Source organism: Castanea sativa, chromosome 3 (assembly GCF_040712315.1).
Source record: "Castanea sativa cultivar Marrone di Chiusa Pesio chromosome 3, ASM4071231v1".
Lineage (NCBI taxonomy): Eukaryota > Viridiplantae > Streptophyta > Magnoliopsida > Fagales > Fagaceae > Castanea > Castanea sativa.
Genome location: NC_134015.1, coordinates 38,307,379 through 38,320,169, shown reverse-complemented (window position 1 = coordinate 38,320,169; position 12,791 = coordinate 38,307,379). Strand labels below are relative to the sequence as shown.

At 39.2% G+C, this 12,791-nt stretch overlaps 1 protein-coding gene across 1 annotated transcript; it reads right to left on the bottom strand.

Moving 5' to 3' along the window:
* Window positions 1–1,880: 1,880 nt before the first annotated feature.
* On the bottom strand, window positions 1,881–6,582 carry LOC142627135 (uncharacterized). Its single transcript, XM_075800937.1, has 2 exons — window positions 6,380–6,582; window positions 1,881–2,289 (listed from the first exon to the last, which is right to left on the bottom strand). Exons 1-2 carry the CDS (start codon window positions 6,518–6,520, stop codon window positions 2,191–2,193), a joined length of 240 nt encoding a protein of 79 aa, XP_075657052.1. The 5' UTR covers window positions 6,521–6,582; the 3' UTR covers window positions 1,881–2,190.
* Window positions 6,583–12,791: the final 6,209 nt, after the last annotated feature.

Here is a 12,791-nt window from a genome sequence, read left to right as displayed (position 1 = left end):
AATTTGTGGGTTTCCCTGCAGCAGGGCAAAATTGCCCAAACACATCACCCATTTCATAAAAACTTACCTAAACCAACTTGACAGAAAGATATAAATTGTCTGAATAGTCCAATCCTAAGTGGTAAAATATTACTGGTCAATGGAAAAATGAGGTCAATCATAGACTCACAATCAATAACAATAACGACTTTACAACCTAGCTTTGTTGTAAAATTATTGCGTAAATAGCTTTTACTCATAAATGAATGGATTAATGATGTTTGGGCTGCTGTCTCAGAAGAGGTGTCCCAACTCCCAAGCATTGAAGGGTCAGAATGCTGAGCTCATTGATAGATGGGTGCATGGTACAGCAATAAACTGCATTATTGCAAGGTTTTGTTTCTTTCTATATGCGGTGTTTACAACAACAGTTACTTTCTGATGAAGTAGCTACATATGCATGAAAAGGCTCCCTAACTACACAACCATGTGGAGTTGTCGAAAGTCTTCAGTATTCAATATTCAAGCTGCTGATTCACATCTCGTGTAAAATGACAAAAAGTTTACATTGGAAGAACCCATGAACAAGTTTTCTAGAATAAGCATGTGGTAGAAGGGGTTGCGTGTAAAAGTGCAAACTTGCTTAAGAATAACCAGAAAATTTTCAAGAAACCCTATGAGCTATAGTGACACAGAGTTGAAAATTAAGAACATTTATTCAGATTTTTATGAATGTCAAGATCAGTCTTCAACGTATAGAAGGGGACTAGGTGGGAGTTTTCAACCTTTCTTTCGGTGGTTTCCGTGTCCACATATCTATGATCTATCTAACCGCATTTTTCATCAACACCAAAATGGACTTATGACATCAACGAACCTCAAGATTCAGTTTTGTCCTACCTATGCTGATTGGGATTCCCCATGAAAAAAGCATAAGATTTCATCTTAGCCTTCAACTTAGGAGAGCATTTTCCTTGATAAGAAAATGCCACCAAATATATATCTATGAAGCAACTAAACTTTGTATGAGGCACGAAAACTCTGATTCAAAACAATCATACAGAAGCAAAGTTACTTTGCAATTGACATCAAGGAAAAATGCTTACTCCACTAGAAAATTTGCAGCTGTTGCAATTAAAAAGTAAAACTTTCAGTTATATGGTCTTCCAAAACAACCTAAAACTAGGTCCCAGAGACAAATATGTGATTCAGTTGTAGTTTAAGATAAGAAAGGCAATTAATCTCAGTTATCTGTTCATGATGTCATTGACACAAAGATAATAGGGTATGCAGCTAGACAATCATAAAACTGGCAGACCTCAAACCGTGCTGCACATCATTAGCAGGCGAGCTTCAGATATTCTTATTCACTAACTTAAGTTCATCAAGAGTTGCCAAGCCCAGCATCATATAAGACTATAGCTGCATTTTATCCTAAAACTAAAAAACTTCCAAACAATTCCTTCATCAAGAAACACACAACACTAATAAACCTATAGAAAGATCAAACTGGTGGTCAGTTATAATAAACTATGTTAAGAAAAGCAACTATTCTCAGTTATGTGCTCATGATGTCATCGACACAAAGATATAGAGTATGCAGCTAAACAACCATAAAACTGGTAAGCACAAACTGTGACGCACATCACTAGCAAGTGTCCTTCAAAAATATTCTTATTGACTAACTGAAGTTCATCAAGTTTCCAAGCCCAGGATCATATAAGACTCTGGTTGCATTTTATTTTAACAACTAAAAAGCTACCAAACAATTCCATCCTCAAGATACACATAACACTAGCAAACCTATATCATAAAAATGGTGGTCAGTTATAATAAACCTGTATTAAGAAAGGCCACTATTCCCATTTCTCAGTTACATGCTCAAACTGTGATGCACGTCATTAGCAAGCGAGCTTCAGATATTCTTATTGACTAATAACTGAAGTTCATCAAAAAGTTGCCAAACCCAAGATCATATAAGACTTTGCATTTTAACCAACTAAAAAGCTTCCAAACAATTTCTTCTTCAAGATACACACAACACTAATGAACCTATATAAAGAAAGATCAAAATGGTGGTCAGTTATAATATCCAGGTGAAGTCTAAATGGTAAACTTCAAATGAATCAAAAATGGCACTACAAAGCCATGAATCACCAAAGTACTCCTCTCAGGCTTGCCTATTGTTCTTACTCATTTCATTCCCTGACTTTAGCTACCGCTGCTGTCTTTATCACCAGCTACATCGGTACTACCCCCAGAATTTTTTGAAGGAGGTGGCTCAGAACATGCCCTTAGGACAGCCTCATTCTGCAAAAGGGGGGGAAGCATATCTATGATTTCAGTCATTGACAAATTGAAAATAATCTCAAAATCCATAAAACAAGATGCTTAATCCCAAAACACAATCAGGAGTGCAAAGGAAATATGCACATTGAGGCTATAAATACAGTGGCACATGGAACGAAGCATTATGTAAACCTATCTTTCTTTTTCTTTTCTGCTTTTAAGGAAATATTCATAGGCGCCACCCAGCATCACGTGCATATAAATGGAAGAAAAATCAACTTAAACAAGCAACTGATGGAGCTATGAAAGTAAGTATGAAAGAATATAGGTGCATTTTCGATTGAATTGGCTGCCTTGATCTAGGAGAAACTCAATTTGCAACTGAAATACACGTTGACACCAAAATAAATTTTTATTGGATTAATATTTTGAAAATTCCACCATTGGATTACATGTCCTTTATATTCCAATAGAGACATCCAATAAATAGGGGTTGAAGAGCTTTCTTTTTCTTCTTTTCAAATAATTTCTTATGCCATACTTTGTTAGGGAGTTTCATTTTCTTAAAAATGTTCATCTCAGCTTGGACTTCCTTGGGCTGATGGTGTCAACTTCTTGTCAGTATGGTTTGGTAGGAATTTGAGAAATACAAAAGAAGAAATATGAAAAGTGACAGGAAATAACTGTTTGGTTGGAAAGGACAGAGATGAAGGAAAGAATATAGTGTGCTCAATATTTTGATACTTTTTTTTGTCATTGACTCCATACTATGGAAGGAGGAGGGCAAAAAGTCCAGTGCCACAACAAGTAGCACAACTTTTGCCACAACTTGCCCACTATTCAGAACAATAGAGCTTTCGATCAAGATGTTCTCGCCTCCCCCATTCTGGTAGCGAGTTGTGGACCCACTGTTTTTTCTCCACCACTCACAACTCACCACGTAATCGAGTTGTGCCAATTTTTGTGGCATTAGACTTTTTGAGGGGGGTGGGGGGACAAATCTGTGATTGGTAAAAATTCTTTGACTTATAATTATAACCACAAGTCATACACATACATACTACAGGACCAATACACACTCGGGCCGTGAATTTGAAAGAGAGAAGATATAGAAATTTCAGATTTTTTTTATAGGTAAGAATTTTATTGAAAACCAAGAATACAGACAAGTACACAGGATGTGTACTTAATGGCAAAAGGTCAACTAAAAGAGCAACAATCTATAAAATCAAGTAAAGAAGAGAAAGATTGGCCACTTAGCGCAGTCATCCAATCATACAAAGTACATAATAATTTATTTTTAAAATAAAATCACCTAAAGCTGAAACAATTTATTTTTAAAATATAATCACCTAAAGCTCTAAAGTAGTACACTCAACTCCTTCAAACATCCCCCTATTCTATTCTTTCCAGATAATCCACATTATGTACAAAGGAGTCGCAGCCCAAATATCACCATTCTGATGTTTAGCAAAGCGCCCCTTCCAACAAGCCAATGTTATCAACTACCCTTCTAGAACCCAAATATGCATAACACCATGGCCACAACACAATGTAGAAGCAAATGATCCACTGATTCCCCATTCTTTTTACACACGCAACACTATTCCACAACAATAATATTTCTTCAATGTAATTGTCTAATGTCAAAATTTTCCTCGAGGCTGGTTTCAAGGTAAAGCTACTTTAGCAGGAACTTTGACCCTCCAAATACCTTTCCAAGGGAACGACTGCACACTTCCTGCATTAAGCTCTCAACAATAAGATTTTACCTCAAATAAACTGCTCTTTGTTGGTCGCCCGTGAATATTATCTCTAGCATCTCTATTTGACCTTTGTAGAGTAGATACAATAGAGGAAATCTGTCAAGTGGTAAGTTCCCTGTCCTAGATATCCCTATTAAAAGTGAAATTCCAATAAAGATGACCAGCTTTCCAACACATATAATCTGCTACAGTAGCCTCTCTTTTTTTTTTTTTCTTTTTTCTTTTTTTACCTATCAAAAAAAATTTTTTTTTTTTTTTTTTTGATAAGTCAAAAAAAATATATATATATATATATATATATATATATATATATATATATATATATAACTGGGAAGGTCTCTTTCAGACCTCCATCCCCACAGGCGAAAAGCAAATATTGAGACCATGACCAGCCTCAATGGAAATGAATTTAGAAAACTTACCCCAACCCCTTTTGATATGCTTCCATAAATAAAATCCATAAGGGCTTCTGATTGCCATTGAGCACTATCCACCCCACCTAGTTCCATACTTCTTGTCCACCACTTGCCTCCAAAGAGCATCTTTCTCTGTGACAAACCTTCACAAATCCTCTTCCAATTAACAAGGTTGAATTTAAAATCATCTCTTAAACCACCCCATAGGAAATCTCTTTGCAACTTCTCAATCCATTTAGCAACAGAAGTTGGAACATGATAGAGCAAAAAAAAAAAAAAATCTAGGCAGTCTAGAAAGTGTGCTCTTTATTAAAGTGAGCCTACCCAGGTGATTTTCCTTCATATTCTCCAATATTGGGTTCCAAAACTCCCTAGATTTTAATCAAGAACCCAGAGGCAACCCCAAATATTTCAATGGTACCTTGGACATTTTGCATCCAAGTATTTGAGCCAAAGCTTCCACCTTTGGTACTGTACCAACTGGCACCAATTCAGATTTTCCTAAATTTATTTTTAACTTGTAAACTTCCTCAAAACATAATAGCACACATTTTAAATTGCACAGTTGCTCAGGGACTCAGGGTTGTTATCACACGTCAGTAAACAAAAGATGAAATACCATAAGCTGACCAGAAGAGCTACTACCCCACATCAGACCAACAATCAAATAAAAAACTTCCAGTTTACATGGTCGTAGATTTTTTTTTTTGATGGGTAAGAAAAAGTTTTATTGAAAAAGGAATAGCATGAAAATACACAAGGTTCACAATAGTGAGCAAATAGAAAAAAGAGGTAAAAAGAAGCACACAAACACTAAACTATTCTAAAGAGACAAAAGAAAATCTATAAGAGTAGAACAATCCAAGAGGCCCCAACACCGAGACCAATCAAAGAGGGTCCGTTTGTTTAAATCTAACAACTAATCCAATGATTTCCCCGTATCCTCAAAAGAATGCCGATTCCGTTCAGTCCAAATATTCCACATTAAACAGCCCGGAACCAGAGTCCAAATATCAGAATTATGTTTCTCAAGCCCATGATACCAACAAAAAAATAAGTCTGCAACGGAGCCAGGCATGACCCAATCAATCCCAAACAGCCGAAGCATATACATCCACAGAGAATGAGCAACCGGACAAGAAATCAGCTGGTCATCCACATTTAATCTTATGCTTTCGAAATCTACTATCAAGACCATATCCAATTGGCAGTTTAAATAAGGTTTTCTCCTCAATGTTGGATTTAGAGAAAATTGACGGTTTAAATAAGGTGGAAAATTAGAAAAATTACACCATTTCCAATTTGAACCCTTATATATACATGTGCGCGCGCACACAGACACACATGGCCTTTTGCTACTAATCCGCTGATTATGTTTATAAATAACCTAAGTTCTCCACAACAGCTCCACATCATTGAAATTCTTAACACAAGCACCCACCTCATTTACCACTTTCAAGCAAAGTGACATCTGGAATGTATCTATCAACTTAGAGACTTTTTTTTTTTTTTCATGGGTTGGTCAGAAGTCATTTCAAATGATAGAAGGAACAAAAATTAAGGATGAATGAACACATAGAAAGCAAAACAAATTTTCGGTAACAGTAACAATAACTAGTTTATGAAGTAGTTACATTGTCCAATAAAATCAACAACCGATAATCTTAAATTATTCAACTAAAAATAAATTATTTCTTGTGATTAATAGCGATCCCCTATTTAATCTTACGCTTTCGAAAACTAATTCATCATTTTGTTTTCGACAATATCATATCGATGTACATACAGTCGAAATCAAAGTAAGTGGTCTATATTTTCAAATTCAGAATCACAATCTATACCCATTTGTGAAAGTTATAATCTGTGATATAATAAATAAACCCTAATAAAATGGAGGAGAGAGAGAGAGAGAGAGAGAGAGAGAGGGACCTGCCAAACTCGGAGGAGGCGCTTCTTGGCATTGGCTTTACGAGTGGTGGTGAGCTTGATTCGCTTCCAGACAAGACCTCCCGAGTCGTGCTTCTTCACTATCTCCATCACTCTCGTCCCCCAGAACGCTCCAGGACCCATCTCTCTCTCTCTCTCTCTCTCTCTCTAAGTCTCAACTGGGTTTTGCCTGTGTTTATCACACTGCACAAGTCTGGAGCTTTTAGTTTACTACTACAAGGTGAAACGACACCGTTTGCATACAAAACCTTCAAGTTTTTTTTTTTTTTTTTCTGAGAATTGGAGTACATTTTAATCCCTAAAGTTAGTTGGGGACCTTAAAAATTATACCTAAATTTTTTTTTAAAGTAAAAAATTAAACCTTTTTATAGTTTCAAAAGTAACTAATCAAATTTTGAGTTATCAATAACAAATTAAACTCTCAATCCATATATTAAATTTCAAACACAATGTAATACCATTTAATTGCATATGGATTAATTTATTACTTTTTTTTTAATGAGAATTTGTTACCTTTTCAATCTTTTTAGTTTATGTGGAGCTCGAGAAACGAAGATTGGAAGTACCGTTGTAGCCTTCACATAGCCCAAGGAATGAGTTGGTCTGAGGAGATAGTGAGAAGTAACAAAGCGTCCTTGGGGGATATAAGAGGTGAAAGTGAATGCCTTAGGGGATAAACAAGATATTTATGGGAGGTTTTTTGTAAGGTCTCGCCTGCTCCTCCGCATTAAATGATTGGCAACAACTTTATCAGCTACATCAATGAGGAACTGACCTAAACTGTAGATCCACAGCTCAGTAGTTTCTTCCACCACCTTCACCAAAAGTCTAATGAGACAAGTGTCCTAAGGGGATTTAGGAGGATTGAAGATGAAGGGCTAGGATGCAAAAGGCCATGAAGTATATAAAGGAAAGGGATTCTCAGGTAAAGGGGATCGAAAAAGAATCAAGAAAAGAACAGAGTTGGAACAGTAACTAAGAGAAAGAGAGTGAAGTGTATGTAACAACCAAGAACATTGCCCTCGAGCAAGCTTGTAAAGGTTCATCTATCCATTTAAATTTCAAACTTCTGGTTCCTCCTTCTCTATCTGTGTCCTCAGGCAAAGCCCAAACTTGTTCATCACACTCTCTTTACAAATATCTATTAATTTGGACCGAGCTTGGGAACATCAATCTCACTATTCTAAGTGAGCTTAGGCAACCCAAATTTCATGCTCTTACAATTGGCGCCGTCTGTGGGAAGTTTGAAGTTTTGTTTTGGCTTTGTTATGATAAGTCATGGCCAACCCGGAGCAGAATAGGGAAGAATCTGTTGTTTCACAGAGGGAGAATTTGTTTGTTAATCTGGAACAAAGGAGAGACAGACACCATACACCAAGTGTTATGGTAGAATTTTACCATACAGAGCGCACTGAAAGGAGTTATTCAAGGTCAGGGAGCCAAGTTTCACTCGATCAAGAGACACGAAAGTTGCAACGTGAGATTGATCACCTGCACAAAAAACTGTGACACAGGGAGCCTAGTAGGAGGAATCCATCACCCTCATCAAGTGATGGATCGAAATGGAGTAGAGATTGCTCATACTGCCCAAGGCCTAGAACCCCACCCAGTGAATCCTTCTCAGCATCTTCACATCAGGATAAACCGAAAAAAGGCAAGTACAAGTGCGAGCAAGGGTCATCCCACCATAGCATAGGGAATGACGCAATGAGCAAAGCACTTCAGCAAATCTCTAAATCACCCTTGTTAGGGGGATCAACAAGGCTAAGCTTCCCCACCGATTTTCGTAGCCAACTTTTACCATTTACAATGGAAGGTCTGACCTTATGGAGCATGTAAGCTACTTCAATCAGAAGATGGCAATTCATTCTAGCAATAAAGCCCTCATGTGCAAGGTTTTCCCTTCCAGCCTTGGGCCTGTGGCTATGTGGTGGTTTGACGCTTCAGAAGAAGGACAATAAGGTCTTTCGAAGAGTTGACAAGGGCATTTGGGACTAGATTTATAACATGCAGTAGAGTTCCCAAGCCCTTAGACTCTCTTTTTTCCATGGCAATGAGGGAAGGTGAGACTCTCAAGACTTATTCAGATTGATATTGGGAAATGTACAATGTAATAGATGGAGATTTTGAGGACGTGGCAGTGAGAACTTTCAAGGTAAAGCTCCCGACAGAGCATGAGTTGAGAAAGTCACTGACCATAAAGGTTGCCCTCAGTATGCGCCAGCTTATAGATCGCATTGATAAATATAAATGAGTTGAGAAAGATTAGACCCAGGGAAAGGGTAAAACTAAGGTGTCCTAGAGAAAAAGGATCCTCTAGGATCAGGATATCATAATAACTGTCCTAGAAGGGACTTCCCCAATCAGACATCATCAACAGGGCCTTAGGTGGTTAACTCATTATTTAAAGAGTCAGTTTATCAGATACTGGAAAAGATAAAAAAAAATAAATAAATAAAAAATGAACCATACTTCAGGTAGCCCAATAAGATGGGTGGGGATCTGTTCAGGATGAACCAAAGCCAAAAAAAGGGAACACAACAGAGGATTGCAGGACTTTGTGAGATTACTTAGGTCTACTAGTGAAGGCAGGGAAGCTAAGTCAGTTCTTGCACCAACCAACAGGTTAGATCGGTCATTCGGGGGCAAGGTATCAGAGGGGTGTAGCTTCTAGGCCAGCTTTGGGCACAATTAATGTGATTTTCACTAGGCCTAGGGCGATGCCGTGACCTATTCGGGGGTTATGTCTATGGTTGTGGGCCCCGATTTAGATGATAGGAGCGAGGCTCTCAAAAAGGCCAAGGTAGTGGCCACCCCTACTTTGTGTTTTTTTAGAAGAGGATAAGGAGAAAACATTCCAACCGCACGATGATGCCTTAGCAGTTACCATAAGGATCGGTGGTTATGATGTAAAAAGGGTACTGCTAGACCAGGGAAATGGAGCGGAGATCATGTAGCTTGATTTGTATAACGGGTTAAATCTAAGGCCCTAGGACTTAGAAAAATATGACTCGCCGTTGGTGGGCTTTGATGGGAGGATGGTAGTCCCTCGTGGGATGATAAGGTTACCTGTGCAGGCTGGAGACGAGGAGGTGCAGGTCAGTTTCATTATCATTGAGGCCTATTCCACTTACACGGCTATTTTGGCCAGACCAATGGATCCTATTGTGGTGGAAGAGGAGCGAATCCCATAGCAACTAGAAGGTCCTGAAGTGGGACTTAGGATCGAGTCACATAAAGTGCTGTCTAAGGAACTTGAAAGGGTTGTGATTGGATGGGATGAAGAAAAATACTTTCAGGTGGGGTCTCAATTGTCGTCCTTAGAAAAGGCAGTGTTGGTGAAATTTTTGGAAGATAATATTGAAGTGTTTGCTTAGAGTGCTTATGACGTATCAGGGATAGATCCTGAGTTTATATGTCACCGGTTGAACGTGAGTTCAAAGGCAATCCCATGAAAGTAACCTCCTCGGCCTTCATGAAAAGAGCATGCTGAGGTAGTAAGGGTAGAAGTGAACAAACTTAAGCAAGCAAGGGCGATTAAAGAAATCTTTTACCCCGAATGGTTGGCTAATACCGTGGTGGTGAAGAAGAAGAACGAGAAGTGATGTGTGTGTGTGTGTGTAGACTTCACGAATTTGAATAAAGTTTGTCCGAAGGACCCCTTTCCCATTCCTCGGAATGATCAACTGATGGATGCCACAGTTGGGCATCCTCGGATGAGTTTCTTGGATGCCTTCCAATGGTATCATCAGATACCTTTAGCATTATCTGATCAGGAAAAAACTGTCTTTCGCGCTCCCACTGGAAATTACCATTAAAGTGTGATGCCTTTTGGCCTCAAGAATGCAAGATCCACATATCAAAGAATGGTGACATGGATGTTTGAGTCATAAATGGGGAGGAACGGGGAGGCGTAATATGGTGATAAAGAGCAAACAAGTTATAGAGCACTTAACAAATTTGGGGGAGGTTCTCGGTGTTAAAGGAACATGGGCTGTGCTTAAATGCATCTAAATGTTCTTTTGGGGTCAGTTCGGAAAAATTTCTAGGCTACATGATAACACGCCGAGGAATTGAAGTCAATTTCGATCAAATTAAGGCCATTAATAGCTTGCATCCTCCTTGGAACCCTAAGGAGGTACAAAAGTTAACCGGAATGGCAACAGCTCTCAATAGGTTTATCTCTCGGTCAGCAGATAGGTGTCGTCCATTTTTCTAGCTCCTCCACAAATGGAAGGACTTTCAATGGACCGAAAAGTGCGTGTTGGCCTTTGAGGAGCTTAAGCAATATTTGTCGTGCCCCTAGTCTTCTAGACTCGAGAAAGAGGAAGTACTCTATGCGTACTTGGCAATCACGAATTATGTCGTTAGTCTAGTTCGGGTTAAGAACGAGAGTGGGGTACAAAGACCGGTATACTATGTTAGCAAGTCCTTGCAGGAAGTTGAGACATGCTATTTACCCATGGAGAAGGCAATGTTGGCCATTGTACATGCGACAAGGAAGCTTCCACATTATTTTCAGGCGCATACTGTGGTGGTGCTCACGCAGCTTCCCTTGTAAGCACTCTTATGAAAATCGGACTACATAGGCAGAATTGCAAAATGGGGAACCATTTTGGGTGCCTATGATGTCAGATATATACCTTGTACTGCCATAAAAGGACAAGTCTTGGCAAATTTTGTGGCAGAGTTTACTGAGAGTGTAGCAAGTGAGGGAAAATGAACATTTGATGCTATTACAACCTCGGCCTTTGTTGTTCCCACCTGGGAAGCGTACACTGACGAAGCAGCTAACCGAAAAGGCGCAGGAGTAGGAATTGTGTTGGTAACCCCCGAGAAGCTGGTAATGAAAAAATCACTGCAATTGCGTTTTCTAGTTACAAACAACAAAGCTAAGTATGAAGTTCTGTTGGCTGGAATGGCAATGGTTGATCAATTAAGAGGAGAAATTGTAGAGTTATATTCAAATTTGTGGCTTATGATGGGCCAAGTCAATGGGGAGTTTGAAGCTTAGGACGAACAAATGCAGGGATATCTTGCTAAAGTTAGACAAGCTCAGGTTCATTTCAAGAGTTTTATGCTAAAGCAAATCCCGAGAGGACAAAACTCTCATGCAGATTCTTTGGCCATGTTGGTAACGTCCCTAGGGTCAAGTTTGCCCCGAGTCGTTATTGTTGAAGACATGGCTAATTCTAATCTAGTGAAGAATCCCTTAGTGGGTGTGCACAGTATTCAGGTCAGGCCAAGTTGGATGGACCCCTTAGTTACTTTCTTGAAATGGGGACTGTTACCCAAGGATAGGGGCGACGCAGAGAAAATACGTAGGAAGGCTCCACGTTATTGATTGTCCGAGAAATGGAAGTTATACAAACGGTCCTATTCAGGATCGTATCTAGTATGTGTGCATCCCAAGGCAATGGAACCCTTATTAGAGGAACTGCATGAGGGAATTTGTGAAAGTCATACTGGTGGGAGATCGTTGGCCCATAGAGCCTTTACTCAAGGATACTAGTGGCCGAGCATATAGAAAACTTCTCAAGATTATGTAAAGAAATGTGATCAGTGCCAGAGGTATACCCCAAATATTTATCAGCTTGGAGGGGCCTTAAACCCAATTTCCAGTCCGTAGCCGTTTGCTCAGTGGGGCTTGGACATTGTGGGGACATTCCCTCGTGCCAAAGGAAACCGAAAATGGCTCCTCGTCAGGACAGATTATTTTACTAAATGGGTGGAGGCTGAACCTCTTGCCAACATCAAGGATGTGGATGCTAAGAGGTTTATTTAGAAAAATATTATCACCAGGTTTGGGGTTCCCCATGCATTGATCCTGAACAACGGGCTTCAGTTTGATAGTAAGACCTTTCGAAAGTATTACAGTGAGTTTGGAATCAGAAATAGATATTCTATTATTGCTTATCCACAAGAGAATCGGCAAATCGAGGCTACAAATAAGGTCATAGTATCTGGGCTAAAGAAAATGTTAGATGATGCCAAAGGAAGATGGGTAGATGAAATGCTCTACGTGTTATAGACTTATCGTACTACACCCCAACTATCAACTAGAGAATCTCCTTTCTCAATGACCTATAGGGCTAAAGCAGTGATTCCTATTGAATCAGGATTCCTAACCTTGAGAACTGATCAGTTTAGTGTTGAGAGGTATAATGGCGTACTATCCACTAGCTTGGAACTGTTTGAGGAAAGGAGAGAGGTAGCTATGGTGAAGATGGCGCATTACTAGCAAAGGCTCAATCAAGGATATGATAAGGGAGTAAAACTAAGGCCACTGGCCCCAAGAGACTTAGTCCTAAGAAAGGGTTGGGAATTGCGAGGAACCCATCCTAGGGGAAGTTAGGCCCCAATTGGGAAGGCACATACCAGCCAACGTCAATGG